This window comes from Acomys minous (assembly GCF_964271855.1).
Source record: "Acomys minous genome assembly, chromosome: 8".
Lineage (NCBI taxonomy): Eukaryota > Metazoa > Chordata > Mammalia > Rodentia > Muridae > Acomys > Acomys minous.
This window is the reverse complement of record NC_140489.1, coordinates 106,886,163-106,910,744: the sequence shown is the minus strand read 5'-3', so window position 1 is coordinate 106,910,744 and position 24,582 is coordinate 106,886,163. Positions and strand designations below refer to the sequence as shown.

The window sequence follows — 24,582 nt, the reverse complement described above, 5'->3', positions numbered from 1 at the left end:
TCTTAGAATTAGAGAAAGAGGTCAAAGTCACCCTCAGCTGATTCTCAGCACCTTTGCCGTTCACACCTCCGAACCCTGGGCATTTAGGAGATGCAGAATCATGCTCCTTATAGATCCACCTTTTCCCTAACAGGCCTTTTTCATCAGAACACGGAAGAAGACTTGGAAATGTTGGCCCAAAATTTAAAAGACCTATACAACAGCCCTGCCTTTCTGAACTTCCATCCCCTGGGTGAAGACATCGACATCATTTTTAGCCTGAAGAATACCTTCACGGAACCTGTCTTGTGGCGGAAGGACCATCGTCATCACCGTGTGGAGCAGCTGACTTTGGATGGTCTGCTGGGGGCTCTTGAGAGCCCCTGCCTCATTGAAGGGGAGTCTGGCAAAGGGAAGTCCACCCTGCTGCAGAGAATTGCAATGCTCTGGGCCTCCGGGTGGTGCCAGGTTCTGAAGGGGTTCAAACTGGTCTTCTTTGTCCGCCTGAGCAGTGCCAGAGGTGGACTGTTTGACACCTTGTGTGATCAGCTCCTGACCGTGCCTGACTACCTCAGCAAGCCTACCTTCATGGCTATGCTGCAGAAGCTGCAGAAGGCGGTCCTCTTCCTCCTCGACGGTTACAATGAATTCCAGCCCCAGAACTGCCCAGAAATCGAGGCCCTAATAAAAGAAAACCACCGTTTCAAGAACATGGTCATTGTAACCACCACCACCGACTGCCTGAGACATATCAGACAGGTTGGCGCCCTGATGGCTGAGGTGGGAGATATGTCAGAAGGCAGTGCCCAGTTTCTCATCCAGCAAGTTCTCCTAGATGAGCTGGCTGAAGGCCTGTTGCTCCAGATCCAGGAGTCCAGGTGCTTGAGAAATCTGATGAAGACCCCTCTCTTTGTAGTGATCACCTGTGCCGTCCAGATGGGCAGGAAGGAATTCCAGGCTCACACACAAACCATGCTGTTCCAAACCTTCTATGACCTCCTGATACAGAAAAACAAGCACAAACACAGAGGTGGGACTTTGAGCGATTTTGACAGGAGCCTAGACTACTGCGGAGACCTGGCCCTGGAGGGCGTGTTCTCCCATAAGTTTGATTTTGAACCCAAGGATGTGTCCAGCATAAATGAGAGCATCCTAGTGACAACTGGGCTCCTCTGCAAGGACACAGCTCAGAGGCTGGAGCCCAAGTATAAATTCTTTCATAAATCGTTCCAGGAGTACACGGCAGGACGGAGACTCAGCAGTTTGCTGGTGTCCAGAGAGCCAGAGGAGGTGAACAAGGGAAATGAATACTTGAGGAAATTGGTTTCCATCTCCGATATCACATCCCTGTATGGCAATCTGCTCCTGTACACTTGTGGGTCGTCCACCGAGGCCACCAGGGCTGTCATGAGGCACTTGGCAGCGGTTTATCAGCATGGCAGCCTACAGGGGCTTTCTGTCCCCAAAAGGCCTCTCTGGAGGCAGGAATCAATACAAAGCCTGAGAAATACCACGGAGCAAGATGTCCTGAAAGCCATCAATGTAAACGCCTTTGTAGAGTGTGGCATCAATTTATTCTCGGAAAGCACATCCAAATCGGACCTGAGCCAGGAGTTTGAAGCATTCTTTAGTGGTAAAAGTTTATACATCAACTCAGAGAACATCCCTGATTACTTATTCGACTTCTTTGAATACTTGCCTAACTGTGCCAGCGCGTTGGACTTCGTTAAGCTGGATTTCTATGGAAGAGCGACAGCTGGAGAGAACGGCCCCAGAGCCCACCCAGAAGGGCCCTCGGAAACGTACATCCCTAGCCGGGCTGTGTCTCTGTTCTTCAACTGGAAGCAGGAATTCAAGACTCTAGAGGTCACACTCCGGGATTTCAGCAAGCTGAATAAACAAGACGTCAAATATCTGGGGAAGATAGTCAGCTCTGCCACAAGCCTCCGGTTGTACGTCAAGAGATGTGCTGCTGTGGCTGGGAGGCTCAGCTCAGTCCTCAGCACCTGCAAGAACATCCATTCGCTCATGGTGGAAGCCAGTCCCCTCACTGTAGCTGACGAGCAGCACATCACGTCCGTGACAAACCTCCAGAACTTGAGCATTCACCATCTGCAGACGGAGCGGCTGCCAGGTATGGGCACATCTGAAATATGTAATCATGGACTGGCTGGTCCTGTGTAGGCGCTAGACGGCACTGAGGCATCACATAACGCACATCTTACCTTCTGGGAGTACCCCTGAGCCTGGCCTTTGTATCTCCTCCGCCCTTCATCACGTCAGCTGCCTTGGTTATCTGTGGCTCCCGCCCGAGTCACTCTCTGAACTTTTCAGCTGCCAAAGTTTTATTTATTTTCTGTCCTCTCTCCCTTAGTCTTTCTTTTTCTCTCCTTCTCTTTACTCTTCCTCTCCACCCAATTTCTATCTCTTCTCCCCCTCCCCAGGTCCTTTTTCATCACAGGGTCTCATATGTAGCCCAGGCTGGCCTCACATTCACAGTAAGCCTTTTGCTTCAGCCTTGCAAGTGCTGGGATTATAGGCGGGAGCACCACATCCGGCTACCTTTTATCTTTATGTTTAATTCTATTATATTCGAACAATATGCTTATAGCTGAGTACAATATATAGCTGAGTTCAAAATAACTCTTGAAGTATTTCTTTAGGTATCAGAATTGGTGGGGAAGTGAACCACGAAGCGATAAGATGGAAAACCTGGGGCAGTGACATTTTTGTAGTTCACGACATCTAGGGACTGACCCTGTGGTTTATTTTCTTTACGCATTTAAATATAGTAACACTTTGACCTGTGGCCTTTACAATAAGCATGAATTCTATTGGCTGATAAACAGAGCTCAGGGCCTAGGGAAGGATCCGTGATAAGCACAAGGGTAGATCGGTTTTATGGGTGGAGGATGCAAAGTACCATACATGGGACCTCTTTCATGAGGATGTGCTCTATTCACTTGAGAGACAAAGCTCAGGGTCAGGGCCTAAACGATGCTCAGGATGTTGGGGGACTCAGGAAGCCTGGCCCATAGGACTGCAAAAAAGATCACCAGGTCGATTGGGCACTTTTCACTCTGGCATTCCAGGTGACGACTAAGCGTCATTCCTTTCCTTCCATGGAAGAAAAGAGGCCCATATGACCCCGGTTTCCCCAATGCTTACTCTAAGCTGCGCTTCCTACACACAACTACCTTTGTGTGAATTTCATCAGCGCACCCTGCACTTTGCAATAACCAAAAATCTCCCAGTTGGAAATAGGAATGACCCTGACGTAACAATGACAATACAAGAGGTGAACACAGGCTGCTGTGCTTTCTCTGGGCAGGCGGGCTGACAGACAGCTTGGGGAATCTGAAGAACCTCGTCAAACTCATACTTGACAACGTTAGGATGAATGAGGAAGATGCTAAAAACCTAGGTAAGATTTTCATCTCTTTAATATTATTGATGAAAAGAATGATTAGCTTAAGATTATTTCACCACATCTGTAGAAGGCACGTTCCTTATGTGGGGGGGGAGGGGCGGGGCATGTACATGGCATGCTCCCCACGCGGAGGTGTGGCTGTTTGAATAGGAATGGCCCCCAAAGGCGCATACATTTAAATGTGAAATCCCCAAGGAGTGGAACTTTTTGAAAGGGTTAAGAAATGTGACTTTGCCCAGCATTTAGAAGGCAGAGGCAGGTGGGTTGCTGTGAGTTCGAGACCAGCCGGGTCTACAAAGCGAGTCCAGGGCAGCCAAGGCTACACAGAGAAACCCTGTCTTGAAAAACAAAATGTGATTTTGTTGGGATAGGTGTGGCTGTGTTGGAGGAAGTGTGTCACAAGGAGTGGGCTTTGTTTGGGGTGTCTTTTCTTTTCCAAGACAGGGTTTCTCTGTTAGCTTTGTAGGCCAGGCTGGCTTTGAACTCACAGAGATCAACTTGCCTCTGCCTCCCTGAGTGCTTGGATTACAGGTATGCACTACCGTACCCTGATGGGGTTTGGGGTTTCAAAGCGCATACCAAGCCCATTCTCGTTCATTCCCTGCAGCCTCTGGATCATAATGTAGAGTTCTCAGCTCTGTCTCCAGCACCATGCCTGCCTGTGTGCTGCCATGCTTCCCGCCATGATAATAACTGGCTAAATCTCTGAAACTGTAAACCAGCCCCAATTAAATGCTTTCCTTTATACAAATTGCTGTGGTGGCGCACACCTTTAACCCCAGTACTTGGGAGGCAGAGGCAGGCGGATTGCTGTGAGTTCAAGGCCAACTTGGTCTACAAAGCAAACCTTGGACAGCCAAGGCTACACAGAGAAACTCTGTCTCAAAAAAACAAAAAATAAAAATAAAAAAAAAAAATAAAAAAATAGTGTCTCTTCAGAACACTGACTAACACAGGAGGCCAGAGGATAATTATGGTATCTGTCCTCACCTTCCACCTTGTTTGAGGCAGAGTCTTTTTTTAAAAAATATTTATTTATTTATTTATTATGTATACAGTGCTTTGCCTGCATGTACACCTGCAGGCCAGAAGAGGGTGTCAGATCACATTACAGATGGTTGTGAGCTACCATGTGGTTGCTGGCAATTGAACTCAGGACCTCTGGAAGAACAGACAGTGCTCTTAACCTCTGAGCCATCTCTCCAGCCCAAGGCAGGGTCTTTATACAGAGGCTGCGCTCTGTATATGCAGCTTGCTGGCCCACAAGCTCCTAGGGAGTCCCTTGTCTCTACCTCCGCTCACTGCAGGAACACTGGGATTAGAGATGCAAGCTGGTCGCTTAACTTCACATGACTTCTGAGGAGTTGAACTTAGGTGTTTCCTGAATATGCTCTGTGCTCTTACTGCTCCATCTCCCCCGCCCCAGTGATCTATTTTAAGAATTGTGACCACTTTGGTTTCTTGGGACAGCCCCCCATTTCCCAGAACAAGCCTTTAGCAAAATTCCATTCAAGCTTTACCCCCTTTTCCATGTGACTTTTTTTTTTTTTGTCTGTGTGTTTGTTTTTTTATTTTTGAGACAAGGTTTCTCTTATAGTCCTGGCTGTCCTAGACTCGATGTGTAGACCAGGCTGGCCTCAAACTCACAGAGATCCTCCTGCCTCTGCCTTCCAAGTCATGTGACTCTATTCCCACCCCCCACCCCCCGCCCCCCGAGACAGGGTTTCTCTTGCAGTCCTGGCTGTCATGGGCTCACTTTATAGACTAGGCTGGCCTTGAACTCACACAGAGATCTACCTGCCGCCCGAGTGCTGGGATCAAAGGCATGCAACACCATGCCTGGCTCATGTTACTTCTTTTTAGAGAGAAATTTATCAAGTGTTCAAATTCTCTTTCGCTGGATGATTTAAATGTTCACAGTTGTTTCATTAATAAAACTTTAAAAGAGGAATGAAGCAGGGTGCGGTGGTGCAGACCTTTAATCCCAGCACTCGGGAGGCTGAGGCAGGCGGATCTCTGTGAGTTCGAGGCCAGCCTGGCCTATAGATTGAGTTCTAGGCCAGCAAGGGCTACATAGTAAGACCACATTCCTAAAACAAAACAAAACCGAGCACTCAGGAGGCAGAGGCAGGCAGATCGCTGTGGGTTCTACAAAGCGAGTCTAGGACAGCCAAGGCTACACAGAGAAACCCTGTCTCAAAAAAACAAAAAACAAAACCAAAAAACAACCACATAAACAAAAAGCAGGGCCCATGATGTGACTCCGAGGATAAAGGTACTCGTCACCACACCTGAGTTCAATGGCAGAAGGAGAGAGCTGAGTCTTGCACGTTGCTCTGTGTCACTCTCTGGTGCCATGGCATTCATGCTCCCCCACACAAATAAACAAAACCCAAATATTTCAAATAAATAAAGAATCAAAATCTGGGGGGCTGGAGAGATGGCTCAGTGGTTAAGAGCACCTCCTGCTCTTCCAGAGGACCTGAGTTCAATTCCCATCAACCATGTGGTGGCTCATAACCATCTACAATGTGATCTGGTGCCCTCTTCTGCAGATAAGGCACTCATATACAATAAATAAATTAATTAAAAAAACCTGATCGTGAAGAAACTAGTATAGCTGGGTGCTGTGGTGTACACCTTTGATCCCGGATCTGGGGTAGAGGCAGGTAGATCTCTGAGTGTGAGGTCAGTCTGGTTAACAGGGTGAATTCCATGACATTTAGGGCTACACAGAGAAACTGTTAAAGAAAGAAAGAAAGAAAGAAAGAAAGAGAAGAAAGAAAGAGAAAAAGAAAGAAAGAGAGAAAGAAACCAATATAATGATAATATTAGTAATAATAAGAGTAATAAGCTGGGCGGTGGTGGCACCCGCCTTTAATCCGAGCACTCAGGAGGCAGAGGCAGGCGGATTGCTGTGAGTTCGAGGCTAGCCTGGTCTACAAAGCAAGACCAGGATAGTCACGGTAACACAGAGAAACTCTGTCTCGAAAAACCAAAAAAAAAAAGAAAGAAAAAAATAATTAAAGTAGTAAAGTAATAGTTAAGGAGTAGCTGCCAGAAATTATACTACGTAGTTTCACACTTTATCTCACCAAATCTTCACATCAGTCCTAGGGTGTAGGACAAAGACTCCCCTAAAGTCACAGCCGATGTGTAGAATCACTTGTCCAAGTTTATAAACGTATGGAACAGTGAATCTAGAAGACTGGGTGACCACAAAGCTGGTGTACACACCTCCCATGAGATCAGCTAGCATTTGCTGTGGGCTTACTGTGTGGCCCCTACAGAAGGTATCTCACACATAACCTGCAATTTCCCCTATTCCCGGAAACAAGGGGATTCATGAAGCCTTGGTCTGAGGGGTGCAGCTCAATGGCAGAGCACTTGCCAAAAGTCACTGTGCCTTCCTTCTATGTGTACCCTTGACTCAGGATATATTACTGGTGATTTAAGCACCACCTACTCAAACCTAAACACCACATCTATGCCAGGGCTAAGACTACTCTATTGCCTTCAACTGTACTGCTGGTAGAAGGGGGCACGGCCACTGCCTGGACACACTGCCCTGGGTGTAGTGTTCATTGACTGTCATGCGGTCCAGAGCAGGGGCCTCTGAGGCTGTGCAGTTTCACTAGCTCTCCACAGGGATGCAGCGCCTGCCATCTCTCTGCACTCAGCCTCTTGAGGGAGGTAAAGACCAGGAAGAGGTTATATATATACATATATATATGGTTTTTTTTTTTTTTTTGGTTTTTCGAGACAAGGTTTCTCTGTGTAGCCTTGATTGTCCTGGACTCACTTTGTAGACCAGGCTGGCCTTGAACTCACAGCGATCCACCTGCCTTTGCCTCCTGAGTGCTGGGATTAAAGGCATGCACTGTTTATTTGCTTTAAATTAGCTCTTTTAGCTGGGCATGGTGGCGCAGGCCTTTATTCCCAGCACTTGGGAGGCAGAGGCAGGTGGATCAATGTGAGAACGAGGCCAGCTTGATCTACAAAGCGAGTCTAGGACAGCCAAGGTTACACAGAGAAACCCTGTCTCAAAAACCCAAGGGGGGAAAAAAACTTTTGCTTTTTGTAACAGGAGTCTCAGAAAGAGCCTGGAGTCTAGCTGTAGAGCAACTGCAGTTGGAGGCTCATGAGTTTACTGCCAGCCTGGGCTGAATAGCAACCTAGAAAACAAGGAAATGCATGAGTAGTTTGTTTGTTTGTTTGCTTTCTTTTCTTAAAGAAAAAGAGCGTGGAACAGTTTCTACATAGTTGTCATCCTTGCAGTCCACGAACCTGTGTTTAACCAGATGCACTCGGTCTGCTCATGTATTCCTTTCCCGTCTCCTTGCAGCGGGAGGCCTGGGAAGCCTGAAGAAGATGCGTCTGCTTCATCTGACTCATTTGTCTGACACTGGGGAGGGAATGGATCACATAGTCAAGGCTCTGTCAGAAGAACCGAGTGCTCTGCAGGAGATGAAGCTGGTGGCCTGCTGTCTGAGCGCAAAGTCTGTGAGAACTCTAGGTAACCGTTATAGCCCTTGCCTCCGCTCTCTGGATGCACAACCGAACATGTGACATCTTTACAGTAATGTACATAATGTCTTACATGGAAACTTAATTTAAAAGGAACCTAAAAAAGATAACGTGATGCATTTATTAACGTTTTTGTTATTGGTGGTGTTTTTTTAATTTAATTTAATTTAATTTTTTTTTTTTTTTTTTTTTTTTTTTGGCTTTTAAAAACAGGGTTTCTTTGTGTAACCCTGGCTGTTCTGGAACTTGATATGTAGACCAGGTTGTCTGCTGTTGCAGTTATTTTACGAGTAAGGCCTAATAATGTTTATTATTATGCCTATAATTATTATTACAGCAGTATTTTCTAACCCACTAGCAATCAATCAAAACACAGACACCTGTTATATTTTAATATAGCCTTAGTCAACCTGGGGCAGGGCAGATATTAATCCCCTAAACTACTTCCCATAGTGGGAAGGTATCCCATGCCATCTGCTTGTAATAATTTCTATCAAGCTACCTCCCATCCATAATCCCAAATACTTGCTAATTATCATCATTTGGGCCAAATCCTCCATCCTCGCTGGCCACGTGCTTCTCCTCCACCTAACCCATGCTGCAGCGCCTTCTTCCTCTCCATGCCTCCTATCTCCTCCTCCCGAGATTCTCCCTGTCTCCCCAAGCCCAGGAACCTCCGCCACGCCTGTCCCATTTGCCCTGCCCAGGTGTGATGGCCTTTTATTGGTCAAACAGGTTAGGCTCTTAGGCAAAGTATAGGTGGGGCACAGAGACTGCAAGCAGTAATTAGCATCAAAATACATCAGACCAACGTCCAATAGTCCTCAAACTCAGAAATTCACCTGCCTCTGCTTCCCTAGTTCTGAGATTAAAGGTGAGCACCACCACCACCCAGCTCATGCATATATTACCTTATATTAGCTTACCAGCCCTTTTTATTTTGTTGTTGTTTTTTTTTAATGTGCATCATTATTTTGTTTGCTTACATGTCTGTGTGAGGGTTATCAGATTACCTGGAGCGGGAGTTACAGACAGTTGTGAGCTGCCATGTAGGTGCTGGGAATTGAACCTGGGTCCTCTGAAAGAGCAGCCACTGAGCCATCTCTCCAGCCCCCACCTAACCCATTTTTAATAGCTTTGTCTGAGTCAGAATTAAAATTATTAGTGGTAATAAGAAAGAATCGCAGAATAGTTGAGACTTTAAATTTCCACCATTTGAGCCAGGCAGTGGTAGCGCGCGCCTTTAATCCCAGCACTCAGGAGGTAGAGGCAGGCGGATCTCTGTGAGTTCGAGGCCAGCCTGGTCTAAAGATCGAGGTCCATATAGGACAGCCAAAGCTACACAGAGAAACCCTGTCCCGAAAAACAAAACAAAACAAAAAAACGTCCACCATTCTTGTCGCAGTGTTAGTTTCATGATCCCTTGGGTAGATGGGTAAACAAAAGAGAGAGAGAAGGATAGCTTCAGGGTTACCAGCTCTCTCTCTCTCTCTCTCTCTCTCTCGTTTTTCAAGAGAGGGTTTCTCTGTGTAACAGCCCTGGCTGTCCTCGAACTCCCTCTGTAGACCAGGCTGGCCTCAGACTCACAGAGATCCGCCTGCCTCTGCCTCCCGAGTGTTGGGATTAAAGGCGGGCGCTACCGCTGCCCTGGCCCCTTCGCTCTCTTAAAATAAAGTTAGAACACAAATAATATAACAGATTCAGTCTTTTGAGTTTCCAAATTTTATGCATACTAATTAGAGAGAAATGTTTGCATATTTCTGGATAATCTGTTGAATTTAGATATCTTATAATTAAGCGTTGGGGGCTGGAGAGATGGCTACCACCGCCTGGCTTTTTTTTTTTTTTTTTTTTTTTTTTTTTTGAGACAGGGTCTTAAAATGTGTCTCTGGCCGGTCTGGAACTTCCTAGGTAGATCAGCCTAGCCTGGCTGCATAGCGATTACCCTCCCTCACAAATTCTGGGATTAAAGTTGTGCGCCCCCATGCCTGTCCTAATCCTATGAAAATCAGCATGAAGTAGCTGGAAAAATGACTCGGAGGTCAGGGGAATGCTTGCTGCTCTTGCCGAGGAACTGAGTTTGGTTCCCGGCACCCGTGTCAGGCAGTTCCCAACTGCCTGTAACAACAGCTTCCTCTGGCCTCCATCTGCAGTTGCGCCCACCCCCATATAGAAACACACACATCTACAAAGGTCAGATTATCCCTTTTACACTGATATAAACTTACACTAAAGAAGCCCGTGGTGGGAAAAGGCTGGACCAGCACTTGGAACACAGAACGATGAGACGATGCCTTCACTTCACCTCTTGGGTTCAGGGAAGAGAGAAAATATAAACGAAAAGCTTTACCTGGTTTTTAAAACAGTGACCTTTGTCTGTTGTACTAAAATCTATTCACTTTGATACAAAGTACCATTTTAGTAAGGGTATCTCATTTCTTAGGCCTCCTATGCCTACTCACTCCCTGTCACAGCCCAACCGGGCCCAGGACCAGACCCTGTGTGTGTGACCCAGGATCAGAGACACCTTGACCCTGAAAGCTGTGGGAACAAACAGCTCAACAACTGTGGCGCTTTTTTTTCCCCCCCTGTTGTTTGAGACAGAGAACAGCTTGAAGGCTGAAACTTGCGTCTTTTCTTTTGGTTTTTAGCAACAGTGTTTCTCTGCGTAGCCCCGGGTGTCTTGGAACTCACTCTGTAGTGAGCTGGTGTGAGTAGTAATCCCTCCCTGAGTGCTGGGATTAAAGGCATGCGCATGCGCATACGCCACAGCTGCCTGGTAGTGAAAGTTGTCTCTTTTTAAACCGCTGTGCAAGACAATTTATCCCTTTTACAGTATGTCACACTGTTCAGGTGTGATGAGGAGCGCCTCAGTCCCAGCGCTCAGGTGGCAGTGGTAGGGGACTCCTGTGAGTTTGAGAGTTTGAAGCCAGCCAGGGCCACACCCCTATTTTCTTCCTTCCTTTTTTTTTTTTTTTTTTTTTTTGGTTTTTCAAGACAGGGTTTCTCTGTGTAACCTTGGCTGCTCTGGACTCACTCTGTAGACCAGGATGGCTTCAAATTTACAGTGATCCGCCTGCCTCTGCTTTCCAAGTGCTGGGATTAAAGCCATGTGTCACCACCACCCAGCTGAGACCCTATTTTAAACAAAGTCAATAAAGAATAAATTGCAGCTGGGAGTGGTGATGCATGCCTTTACTTTAATCCCAGCACTCAGGAGGATCTCTGTGAGTTCGAGGCTAGCCTGGTCTACAAAGTGAGTCCAGGACAGGCAAGGCTACACAGAGAAACCCTGTCTGAAAAAAAAAAAGAAAGAAAAAGAAAAAGAAAAAAGAAAAAAAAAAGAAAAAGAAAAAAAAGAAAAGAAAAGAAAGAAAGAAAGAATAAACTACAATGTAGTGCCTAGAATTACAAAAACTCTATCCCACGAAGCTTCTGTCTGCCCATTTGGTCAAAGCCGTGGGCAGTGAGGGCTTCACCTATGCTGCTTCCTTTGAGAAACAGTCAATCAAGTCAAATGACAGTGTGTATTGCAATCAGCAAAGACAACAATAATGCAGAATTCTAAAGATGTTGACAAATGTGTGTGTGTGTGTAAATATATATATATATATATATTTTTTTTTTCCTTCTTCCAGCACAGAATCTTCACAATTTGGCCAAACTGAGCATTCTTGATTTATCAGAAAATTATCTGGAAAAGGATGGAAATGAAGCTCTACAGGAACTGAGTAAGAAAGAGGGCTCGGCCCAAACAATGTGCTTCTTGGTGTGTATGTGCTTGGTGGTCAGAAAACCACAGCCTGGGGGGCTGGAGAGATGGCTCAGAGGTTAAGATCACTGCCTATTCTTCCAGAGGTTCGGAGTTCAATTCCCAGCAACCACATGGTGGCTCACAACCATCTATAATGTGATCTGTTGCTCTCTCCTGACATGCAGCTGTATATGCAGAGAGAACACTCAGATACATAAAATAAATAAATAAATCTTAAAAAAGAAAGAAAGAAAAGGAAACCACAGCTTGAGCCAGGGGACTCTGTACACATGTGTACCTTATAGACACATCTTTCTTAAACCGCCACTAAAGACATAGGCCATGTCTGTTTTTTTTTTTTTTAAGATTTATTTATTTTATGTATATGAGTACACTGTCTTTATGCACACCAGAAGAGGGCATCAGATCCTGTTATAGATGGTTGTGAGCCACAATGTGGTTGCTGGGAATTGAACTCAGGATCTTCAGAAGAGCAGTCAGTGCTCTTAATCATGTCTGGTTTTTAAAGATTTATTTCATTTGGGGGTTAGAGAGATGGCTCAGCGGTTAAAAGCACGTGATGCTACTGCAGAGGACCAGACTTTGGTTCTTAGCACCCACATGACAGCTCACAAGTATTTTTCAGGGTATCTGATGCCCTCTGCTGGTCTTTGTGGCTACCAGGCACACATGGACACACATACATAAATGCAGGCAGAACACTTATACACAAAAAAAAGTTTTCAAAATTCTCTCTCTCGCCAGGTGTGGTGGCACACACCTTTAATCCCAGCACTCAGGAGGCAGAGGCAAACAGATCTTCAGGAGTTCGAGGCCAGCCTGATTTACATAGCGAGTCCAGGAGAGCCAGAGATATTTCAACAGAGAAACCCTCTCTCAAAAAACAAAACAAGACAAAACACCCAAAAGTCCCCACCCCTGTCTTCCTACACTCATGCACACATGAGTGTAGGTGCCTGCAGAGACCAGAAGAAACTACTGCCTCTCCTGAAGCTGGACTTGGAGGCTTTCTGAGTCACACCAAGCCTGGGTACTGGGAATGGCGTGTGGGACGTCTACAGGAATAGTACATGCTCTTAACTGTTGAACCATTTCCTCAAGCCCAAGCCTGCGCCTTTTGAGAGGTCAGTTTATATCTCTTTATTATACCTGAGGCTCCTAACAGCAAGAAAGTTAGTGTTTGATGCTGAAGGTAACTTTGCTTAAGGAGTTAGTGATAAAGCTTTTTTAAGCCCAGGCTTATAAGTCTTGTTTATACACTTATTGTATCAATTTAGCCATCCAGGGACTGCACTGCTCGTATGATGTCTGGTGCCCTCTCATATGAGTGAAACAGTGGGAGATTTTTAAAAAATTATTTAACTTTTTTGAGAAAGGGTTTCACGATGCAGCCTGGAACTAAGTAGACAGGATGTCCTTGAAATCAGAGATGCAACTGCCTGTGCCTCTTGAAAGGTGATATCAGAAAGATTTTTTTTTTCTGAGACAGGGTTTCTCTGTGTATCCTTGGCTGTCCTAGACTTGCTTTGTAGACCAGGCTGGCCTCGAACTCAGAGATCCACCTGCCTCTGCATCCTGAGTGCTGGGATTAAAGGTTAGCCACCATGCCCGGCAGAAAGACTTTTTTCTTCTGATAATTTTGTTACCGGAAAATGAGGCAGGGAAGCCGCCATGCTCACGCAGGCACCAGAAGTGCAAAGGAAGGTCAGAGGTTTATTATGTCAGGCTTAGTGGGACAACTAGTTGTACAGGGTGATAGGCTCTTCAGCGTTTTAAACTATTACAGCATTGGTGGGCTTGAGTTTCTATCAAAGCCACACAGCAAAGATAAAAACAAGAAACTCAAGCTGGGAACGGCAGTGTACTCCTTTGACCTCAGCACTTGACTAGGCAGGCAGATCTTTTAAGTTTGAGGCCAGCATGGTCTACATAGTGAGTTCTGGGCCAGCCAGGGATACATCTCACGGAAAAGAGAGGGGTGTGTGGGCATTAAGACCTTTACTCCCAGCACTTGGGAGGCAGAGGCAGGTGGACCTCCAGCCTGGTCTACAAAACTGGGGTTACAGGCATGTGCCATCACGCCCAGCTCTGAATTGTTTTCTGTTTCAGTCGGCAGGCTCAGCATTCTGGATCAGCTAACCACATTGATGCTGCCTTGGTGCTTGAACGTGCACACCAGCCTGCCCCTCCTGCTGAATCAGTTGAAGGGGGCCCCAGGGTTTGCCAAGCTTGGACTGAAAAACTGGAGACTCACAGACACAGAGATTAGAAGTTTAGGTAGGTACACCCAAACAGGGCCAAGAGCACACAGGCTGACTTGAAACAAAGCTTGTGTGTGTGTGTGTGTGTGTGTGTGTGTGTGTGTGTGTATGTGTTTCTTTGAGACAGGGTTTATCTGTGTAGCCTTAGCTGTCCCGGACTCGCTTTGTAGACCAGGCTGACTTTGAACTGCCTCCCCAAGTGCTGGGGTTGCAGGCATGGGCCACTGCTCTTTAATCTCAGTACTCAGGCTGGGTGTGGTAGCGCAATCCCAGCATTTCAGAGGCAGAGGCAGCCTCTGTGCCGTCTTGGAGGCCCCCTTGCTTATTTATTAGGATCTTATTTCTATTGAATATTAATCTCTGGGAAACATTGTTATCATCATCATCATCATCATCATTATCATCATTATTTATTTATTTTTGTTTTCCTCCTTGTTGCCTTATGCTATAGTTTGAATGTGTCTCCTAAAATCACATGCATGAAGTTAGATCTTGTGCAGAAGAACTGGGAGCTAAGTGAAAAAATAAATAAGTAAAAAGGGGGACATGACTGCTCCTCCAGGTATGATGGAGGATGTTTATTTTATAGATAAAAGGGAGAGCACAGGCAGAGGTAGAGACATCTGGGGCAGTCCAGAGTAAACATGCCCCTGAGAAGAGCCATGTGAAGAGACAGTGGAGGGGAAAGGGACAGCCAGGAGACCAAGAGGCCCTGGTATTGATTGGACTTACAGATGGCATGGGCTGTCACACGGGGGCTGGGTCCTCTGAAGGAACAGTTAAGTGCTCTGAACTCAGATCCATCTCTCCAGTCTGGGAGATGACTTTCGATTGGTTAGCTTCACTCTTTGGGGCAGGAACCAGGCATGTGAAGTGGCATTGCTTCTGGAAAGCAATTGGATTTCTCCTGAAATGCTTCCAGTCTTCCTTGAAGACCAATTACTGGTGTCCTGGGAACAAGGTGCAGTTGGAACACCTACTGCTTTTGTGTGCTTGCTCACAGGTTCCCCGATCTATCTCTCACTACCCCGGTTAATGCAATCGAAGTAACCCCCACAGGTATGCCAAGAGGCCATCCCCAGGGTGATTCTAGATTAGGGCAAGGTGATTTGACACTGGCTGGGGAGAACTGAAGGGCAGTATTAGAGAAATTTAACCGAAAGCACATGAGATTTGGCCATTTGCACGAATTCTCCACAGCCTAGACATGGCCAAGCTCCAAACACACAGATTCTGTTCCTGTTGGACCTAGTTTGATCCATAATCAATTAACAGAAAACATGTCCTCGGACCATGAACACCGTTGCTTGTTTCCATCCTTGTGCCCGCGAACATCCTGATAACCACCTAGGGAGCTCTGACTCAGCTAAGATCCTCCACCTGGAACGGCCAGCCACAGCCACAGCCACAGCCACAGCCACAGCTCTTGCTCTCATCTCGCAGTGGGCTTGGAGTTTTCTAGATTCCTACTGGGTGGGGAAAGGAAGTTGCTCTTTGGGGAGAATGGGAGCAAAACATTGCTTATCACACAGAGGTGGCAAGACAGGCACTTGAGTTGTGGAAGCTGAGAGAAGCACCCTTCCGGCAAAGCGAGGTGAGGAGCAGTGTGCCTGTTGAGATGGGCACGGCCTAAGTAAAAGCATCAGCAAAGTCCTGGCAGGACCATGGCTGACAGGAGCTGGGACTTCCTTCCCATACTGTAGTCCACAAGTGTGCAGTGCAAGCGGATGGGGCAGCTGTGCTCTGTGCAGCCTTCCCAGGCAGCTGTTATTTTTTACTCCTTCATTCTTTAGTTTTATTTTGGACTTCATGATCATGGCTACGTTATTGTCATGTGGGCATTTCAATCTAGTAGGAAGAGAGAAAAAAGAAAAAGAAAGAAAGTGGACGGCGAATTCTTTTCAAAATGACGTGGAAGTCACACACCTCCCTCCTGCTTATATTTCCTTGGTAAAACTTACACACGATCAGCAGCAAGGTGCCGTGGGATATGAGTAGTCACCACTACAGACTAGCAGTTTGTCTTCTAACTAAGGAAGTCAAAGCACAGGAAACAGGGCCCGGGACGGACTCAGCAGCAGGCAGCACAGACACAAGGAATGGAAGAGGAAGACTGGGAGCCCCCATCTCCTCCACTTCTCTCTTGATTATGGCCGGGCAAAGTCTGTTTGCTTCAGGCATCCGTACTTAAGGACCTTTCTAAGCTAAAACTTGCAAAGGCAATGAAAGCTCTGAAGATACTCCGGAGTAAGCAGGGGGTGCTGACGTATCATATGCATGCCCTTAGCAAACACACCCTTAGCCAGTTAGTTCCCAGACCTCCTCAACCAGGGAGCAGGTCAAAGGCTTCCTCAAAGTGGCTGAAAGTACAATCGCTCAGTGCGTACCTGGGTAAGACTCAGCCCACACACCTGGTTAAACAAGATTCCTCATTCTTATTCTGTAGGCCTAGTCATAAATGACAACAACCTTTCTTATTTCTTTGCTAACCTTTGTCATGGCCCTGACTTGTGTTTTTGTTTTCTGTTTTTTTTTTTGTTTTGTTTTTTTGTTTTTCCACCCAAAATAAGCAAACAAACAAAAACCTGTTAAGTAGCTTTCCTTCTACAAAGAGAAAAGGGCTGATATTTCTTGTTTCATCCCATTTTGAAAACAATTCCTTAATATCTAATAGGATCTCTCACATCTCAATGTTTAATCAACTTTGTGTTTCCAGGAGGAATCAGGACTAAGGTAAAATACATATAGCACTTACACTTGCAGACTGTATCACTGAGGCACTTAAAACATTAGGAGGGGCTGGAGAGATGGCTCAGAGTTAAGAGTACTGACTGTTCTTCCAGAGGTCCTGGGTTCAATTCCCACCTCACACCCATCTATAGTGAGATCTGGTGCCCTCTTCTGGCATGCAGGTGTACATGCAGGGAGAGTACTGTATTCATAATAAATAAATAAATAAATCATTTTTTAAAAAATTAGAAAACAGAATTTGTAAGTATAATGGGCTCAGTCACAGGCTGTGTAGAGAAAGCCTTTCCTCCAGGGCACAACATTGGTCTAAACACGGTCATTTAAAAATTATTAATGTAGATCTGGGCCCAGGGGTCCTACTCAAACTATGGCACCAGCCAAGGACAATACGTGCAGTAGACTACCCAGATCTAGCTGATGGACAGGACATTCTCCACAGTTGAGTGAAGACTGGGTCTGACTTTCATATGAACTCTGGTGCCCCATATTTGACCATGTCCCTTGGATGCGGAGGCCTGGTGGCACTCAGAGGAAGGATAGCAGGTTACCAAGAAGAGACTTGATACCCTATGAGCATATACAGGGGGAGGAGGTCCCCACCAGTCACAGTCATAGGGGAGGAGAATAAGGGGAAAACGGGATGGAGGGAGAAATGGGAGGATACAAGGGATGGGATAACAATTGAGATGTAATATGAATAAATTAATAAGATATATTTTTTAAAAATTGAAAAATATTTTTGAAAGATTTATTTATTTATTTACTGTATATGAGTGCTTTATCTGCAGAAGAGGGCATCAGATCACAGTATATTTGGTTTTGAGCCACCATGCGGTTGCTGGGAATTGAACTCAGGACCTCTGGAAGAGCAGGTGGCGCTCTTAACCACTGAACCAAAAAAAAAAAACCTATTAATGTGGGCCAGGCGTGGTGGCTCACGCCTTTAATCCCAGCACTGGGGAGGCAGAGGCAGGTGGATCTTGTGGATCGTCTTGTGAGTTCGAGGCCAGCCTGGTCTACAGAGTGAGTCCAGGACAGCCAAGGCTACACAGAGAAACCCTTGTCTCAAAAAGAAAAATTATTCATGTGACATGTATACGTACAGAACTCATTTTATTTTAAATGTGGATTTCTTCTGATTTAACGCGTATTTCTTTACCCAGGTCCATTTTTGGAGATGAATCCTCTGAGAAACTTGCAGCAGTTGGATTTAGCAGGAAACTGTGTGAGCAGTGATGGTTGGCTTTCCTTCATGGATGATTTTAGGAATCTTAAGCAGTTAGTATTTTTTGACTTTAGTACTGAAGAATTCTTACCAGATGCAGCGCTGGTGAGGAAACTTAGTCAAGTGTTGTCTAAGTTAACTTTTCTGCAGGAAGCGAGGCTCATTGGGTGGGTGCTTGATGGCTATGACATCAGTGTTATTAAAGGCGGCTTTAAACTAGTGATTGCTTAAAGGTACCTGAAGCCGCAGAAACCTGACATCTGTAGTTAGTAAGGTACTGGCCTATACAGACTCAACAAGTACTTGATAAATATGTGACAACTAAAATACTAATAAATAAGCTAAAACTGTCTATCATTTATGCGATTTCAACTGGTTTAAATAAAACATTCTGGAATGTATAAAGTACTTTCTCACATGAAAAGAATTGTCAGACTTGAAAGACAGGTATTCTTCAAAACGAAACCTTAATTTGTGTGTATGTGGTGTGTCCGCCATGGTGCACACATGCTGGGTTGGTTTTCTCCTTCTCCTTCCAGAGGATTTAACTCAAGTCACTGGGTTTTGTGGTAATAAGTGTCTTTATGTGATAAGCCGTCTACCAGCCCCAAATGGGCATCTGTAGTCGAGCAAAAATGGGCAGTTCAAAAGCAGCTAGTCAGAGGCTCGGAACTTAAGCTGTCTCCCAGGCGCTGATATGATTATTGTATGTAATTCCAACTATGACCTCAGAAATCAAGGATGAAAGGAAAGCTGGACCACAGTCCTCTGTACTCCACAGAAGTATGAGGGACACCCTGCTCTAACCCTTTTCTCTGTCACCTTCCAAAGTAAGTCTTTCCCACAAATGACAAAGTCTAAGGGAAATAAAAATCTCTCTTTTCTAAAGATGTAAATACAGAAAAGTCAGGGAGTGGTGGGGACAAAACACCTACAACGATGTTAGCCTGTAGTTTGCCACCTTCTGTTCTCATGGCTCCTCAAGGGTGCTGGTGTAGGTAGCACTTGGTCTATATGTTGTGGTCAGTGTTTAAAAAAAAGAAATCTGGGTATAGTATCTACTTAGCAATTGGATATAGTTAATTATAAAATTTTGGACTTAATTTACAAATCAACTAATTCCTTCCCATCCCTAACTGTACGAGTGAGAGAGTTCAGAGAAGATACATGACTTACTTGCCCATGATTACAAACTACTGATCTATAAGGCAGCCAAAACTGGAATAACTATATAGTGGCTCAAAGCCTACAATCCCAGCACTTGGGAGATTGAGGCAGGATTATGGGTTTGAAGCCAGCCTGCTCTATGCAGCAAGACCCCGTTTCAAAAGATTAATAGTAAGAATTAAATTGTGCTACGTAGTAGAATATGCCTCACAATTTCTGATAGAAATGTTTACTTTTTATTTAACAAATGATTCAGGAGGACCTCAAAAAATGTAGCAATTAAGTTTAGAAAAGCTATAAAAGAGACCTTTACTTTTCAAATGGACATTTATGTTTTCATTTCCTACAATGGGTACCATATATGAAACATGTTTATAAATGCCACTGAAGGAATTAAGAATTCTCAGTAAGATGTAGACCCACCCACCCACACAGCTAGGTCACACCACACTGTAGGCAGCTACAAAGCAGCTGACATTCAAACTTCTTGAAGGAGGCCTACTTAACGCCCAGGACACTTTCAAAGACCTCACTGCCACAAAAACATTTTATAAAAATAGAGTTTATAGGTTTCATGAAATATGAACAAGCCTACAATAATCTGATACTTATGTGGTTCAACAGTCAAAGCAAGTTGGTTACTAAATACATGGGAAGCCAAGGAGTCGATAGTCCCCATAAAAATAAGTGAGAGTCCTTCAAGGTCTTGGCTCTCCTGTCCTGTTGTTTCCGTACCTACTTGGCATATGTGGAAAGGTGGGCCTCAGTCCCTGGCCTGCTCCAACTCCTGGAACTGCAAGTCCTTGGCTGAGCATACTGCTGTACGGTGCGTGTCCACGATTAAGACCTAAACCATACGGCCTTGTCTGCGTGTTCAGAAGAATAACTGGGCTCACATTTTTCCCAGGTGTATTAAATGCAAACTCCGGAGGTGGACTGCTGGGTTTGGCTGGTGTTGATGTGACAGGGGTCACATCATCAGTGTTCTTTAAAAGAGGCATTGGGATTATGTGATGGTCTGAGAAGTTTAGGACATTGGGTGCCACAGGCCCAGACATTAATGCAGGCCTAATCCAATCATCTTTGAAAATCTGAACAGTCAGAGTAGACACAAGTGTGTACAGCCTGTTGGTCACGTGAGCAAGAACCATCTGTTCATTTGCATCTCGTCGGATTCTTACATGTACTGATCCAGCCTAAAAGGGGGGAAAATTATGAAAGACTGCTTAGAATTCTAATAGTCAGTTTTGTTTTATTTATAATTTGGTTGGTACTTAGTATTTTCTTTAAAATAAGAAAAAACTAGCTGGGCATGGTGGTGCAGGGAGGCAGAGGCAGGCAGATTTCTGAGTTCGAGGCCAGCCTGGTCTACAAAGTAAGCCCAGAAAGTCAGGGCTGTTACATAGAGAAACCCTGTCTCGAAAAACCAAAATGAAAAATAAAAACAATAAACAAACAAAAAAACAAAAAACAAAATAAAACAAAAAAAGTAGAAGGTGGGGTGTGTGTGGTGGCACATGTCTTTTGTTCCAGCACTGAGAGGCAGAGGTAGGAGGATCTCTGTGAGTTCAAGACCAACCTGGGTTCAACTGAGAGTGGTAAGAAAGATATCTGACATCAACCTCAGGCTTCTACACACCTGTCCACAACACCACAACATATACATGAAGACGCACTCTGGGGGACTATTAGTTGCCAATCTGCAAGTCAATTTGATAATTTGCATTACAAGCCATAAACATTTGATTATTCTGATTTACAAAACTCACTTATACAAACTAATTTTTCTTGTCATTTCTTTTCTATATAGCCTTGGTTTGGCCTGGAGCTTGCTACGAAGACTAGGTTGGCTTTGAACTTGCAGAAATCCACCTGTCTCTGCCTCCTGAGTGTTGGGATTAAAGGCATGCACCATCACACCTGGCTAAAACAAAATCAATCTTAGAGGGTTTCATGGATTTCTATAAAAATTATTTCACAAAGCTGCTCATCACAGCCTATCTAAGCAGGTAGAAGGGGAACACTCCATGGGTGCAGCAGGGGACTGAGGAAGACATTTGAGGATATTTACACAAAACTCTGTAGCCACTAAAATACAAACTGGGGGACCCAGGGCTGTGTTACTGGCAGAGTGCTAGCATATCACATACAATGCCCTAAATGTGACCCCAGCACTACAGTACATACATGCATGCATACATGCAAACACACATACAAGTGACAGCAGCAGTGAAATGGCCAATTATTTCCACAAAAACTGAGACACTATGACAGCAAAACTGAAAAGCTATGAATAAGTGTTAACAACTGGGTGCTATGGTACCCTATGGCACTGCAAGCACACGCTGTGAGACCCGTCAGGGATGAGAACTGTGCGAGAGGAAGCACAAGGAAGCACTGGAGGCCACGACTGACCTACAACGCACAGCAGTGAAGTGATAGCTACTGAGCGGAAATCTTAGACGGGCAATCTGAGAAAGGCAGCTGAAGCCAGAAGGGCTCTGGCACAGTTCAACGATGGGCGAGCACATTGGGTCTGCAATGAGAGCTGCAGCTCTACAGTGGCCAGAGCAGGGAGTTTACAAAACGAACCAGCCATGGCTCCTTTCTAGGACAAAGGCCCACATTAAGATGAACTAGGAAGAGAAGCCAAACAGCAGAGCAGAGACAGAGGGCGGGGGAGGGGAGGCCAACAGGAACAGACAGGAGAAAGATGACACACCCTTGTTAGATTCTCATGAGTTTCCATTCACTGCCCCAAGCAAGCCTCTCCTTGTTCTACTGTTCAGAAAGGTGTAAAGCCAAGCAACAGAAGCCGGGAGTTTAATCCCAGCACTCAGGAGCGGAGGCAGGTGGATCTCTATGACTTTGAGGCCAGCACGGTCTACACAGAGAGTTCCAGGACAGCTATGGCTACCTAGAGACCAGTTTTAAAAACAAACAAAAAGGACAAGTAAGCCAAATGAGATGGCACCTGTCTAGAATCTCACTATTTAGGAAGCTAAGGGTAAAAGCCTTGTAGCTCAAGACTAGCCTGGCTGTAAGAGTGCGTTCAAGAATAGCCTACTCTGTGGAATGAGATGCTGTCTCAAAGGAAAGCATCTGGAGAGACAGCTCCGAGGTTTAGGAGCACTGGCTGCTCATCCAAGGGTTCTGAGTTCAATTCCCAGCCACCACATGGTGGCTCACAACCATCTATAATGAGTTCTGATGCCCTCTTCTGGCATGCATGCATTTCATGCAAGTAAAACACTGTATACATGATAAATAAATCTTTAAAAAAAAAAAAGGAAAGAAAACAAACATTAATATGTTGTAGGAGCCTATTTAATGGCAGGGAATGAGGTCCCACATTCAATTCTCCACACTTCCGTAACAAAAACCCTCCAGTACTTTTAAGGTTAAATAGAAGAAGAAGAAGAGGAAGAGGAAGGAGGAGGAGGAGGTAGAGGAGGAGGAAGAGGAGAAGGAGGAAGAGAAGGAGAAGGAGGAGGAGGAGGAAGAAGAGGAGGAGAGACCCTTCCGTTTCCAGTAAGTAACTGAGCCCGCCAATATTTTAGATGCTATTAAACAGAAAAGAAAATGTAAGATTTATTTATTTTAATTTTGTGTGTATAAGTGTTTTGCTTGCATGTATGTGTATGCACCGTGTGTGTGCCTAGTGCCTGAGGAGGCCAGGAAGAGAGTCAGACGCCCTAGAACAGGAGTTACGGACAGTGAGGCACCATGTGAGTGCTGGAAATGGAGCCCAGGGCTTCTGGGAGAGCAGCCAGTGCTCATCTCTCTAGCCCCACCTTAAAAAAAAACTTTAAAAAAAACTTTTATTATTCTGTGTATGATCAGTTTGCCTGTGTGCATGTTTGTGCACTATGTATGCGTCTGGTGCCTGCTGAGGTTCCCCTTGGTATCCCAGTTAACACATGGTGAGCTACCATGGCTGGGAGCCACCTTGTGGGTGCTGGGCCCTCTGCAAAAGCAAGTGCTGTGAGCCAACTCTCCAGCTCCTCCATCATGAAAATGTAAAGAAACACTTTTTCCCCCCCGTTCTCGAGACCGGGTTTCTCTGTGTAGCCCTGGCTGTCCTGGAACCTCTCTTTGTAGACGAGGCTGGCCTCGAACTCACAGAGACCCACCTGCCTCTGCCTTCCAAGGCATGCACCACCACCACTGTCCGGCAAGAGATGCTATTTTAAGTTTTAAAAATTGTGTTAAAATCATACAAAGCCAACGTGTGGAAGACATACCAGTGAGCCAAATCCAAGGGTCCAAAAGTGTTCATTCCGGACTTCTAACACCCCATCCAAGGTAGATACCTAGCAAAGGCACACAACAGTGTCGTGAGTGTGTGACTCAGCAGTGTGGTGTGATCACAGTACAGACTTGCTGTGAGCCCGGAGACGACACAGTTAACTCTGACCACGGACATGCATTAGCTATCAGAAGATAACCCCTGCTTATTTGGTCCTGACCCAGCTCCTGAGGCAGAAGCAGACTGCTTAGGGCTTTGCACTGTGTGGTTTTGTTTTTGAACAAAGTAGACATACTTATGACAAGCGTTTGTGGTACAAGTTTCCTTTTTAGGGTGTGCATGGGTGTATGTGTGCGTGTGTTTGGGTGTTTCTTTGCCTGGATCCTTGTTTGAATGTAGGCCACTGAGGAACTTCCAGGGCCAGATACCCAGCCCTGAGGACAGTGACGACAAAGATACACTCGGGGCCACGATTCAGTCTGGAAAAAGTGGCCCTTGGGATACCAAAAACCAAGAACCGAAAACAGTGTCAACATCCAAACCAATGATTGGTTTTCTCCATTAGGTGGAACTTCTAACAAAAGAAAATAGCCGACACACTGAGAAGTGGGGTGGGTCAGCGTGAGGACATTTGTTTTAGTTAAAGAATGAGAAAAATCATTTCCCCAGCTACCATGGTGTCTTCAGATCACTACCTTCCACACGTACTGCAAGTCAGCTTGTCTTCTACACTGAGCAATCCCTCAGTTTTCTATTTTTGTCCCTAGGTTACAGTTTCTACCCTGTTAGTATAAAACAAGCAAACTGTTAGCATACAGGCAGCCCTGCTAGCCTGCCCCGAGGGGCCCTCAACCTCTGACATCATCACCTGCTGCCCGTCACCGCGGGCTCCACTAACATCATCACCTGCTGCCCGTCACCGTGGGCTCCACTAACATCATCACCTGCTGCCCGTCACCGCGGGCTCCACTAACATCATCACCTGCTGCCCGTCACCGCGGGCTCCCTTACTCTTGGCCTGGTTCTGTGTCTCTCCCTCTCCCTGCCCCGCTCTTCCTCTGCTCCCTCTGGCCTTCTCTCTCTGCGCCCCTGTGGCCATCTCTGCCCTCACGGCTCTGTCTCCATCTGTCTGTCTGTCCACATGGTCAGTCATCTTCTGTTCCTTCCCCAGGCCCTAACTCCTCTCCCGTCCCCTCAAATAAACTCCTTATAGCAAGT

General features: G+C 45.6%; 2 protein-coding genes across 3 annotated transcripts in view; one reads left to right on the top strand and one right to left on the bottom strand.

Annotated features, from left to right (window-relative positions):
* Positions 1-19,303, top strand: part of NLRC4 (NLR family CARD domain containing 4) — a 28,394-nt gene extending 9,091 nt beyond the window's left edge. For both annotated transcript variants that reach the window (XM_084793797.1, XM_084793796.1), the window contains exons 4-9: positions 134-2,113; positions 3,311-3,403; positions 7,755-7,925; positions 11,575-11,667; positions 13,821-13,988; positions 17,887-19,303. In XM_084793797.1, the coding sequence (XP_084649923.1) occupies positions 134-2,113; positions 3,311-3,403; positions 7,755-7,925; positions 11,575-11,667; positions 13,821-13,988; positions 17,887-18,179 (2,798 nt within the window). In that variant the 3' untranslated portion in view covers positions 18,180-19,303. The remainder of the gene's footprint in view (positions 1-133; positions 2,114-3,310; positions 3,404-7,754; positions 7,926-11,574; positions 11,668-13,820; positions 13,989-17,886) is intronic.
* Positions 19,304-19,661: 358 nt separating this feature from the next.
* SLC30A6 (solute carrier family 30 member 6) overlaps positions 19,662-24,582 on the bottom strand; it is a 34,218-nt gene continuing 29,297 nt past the window's right edge. The window contains exons 13-14 of the mRNA XM_084793811.1: positions 23,360-23,428; positions 19,662-20,311 (exon numbers count right to left, since the gene is read on the bottom strand). Of these exons, the coding sequence (XP_084649937.1) occupies positions 19,814-20,311; positions 23,360-23,428 (567 nt within the window). The 3' untranslated portion in view covers positions 19,662-19,813. The remainder of the gene's footprint in view (positions 20,312-23,359; positions 23,429-24,582) is intronic.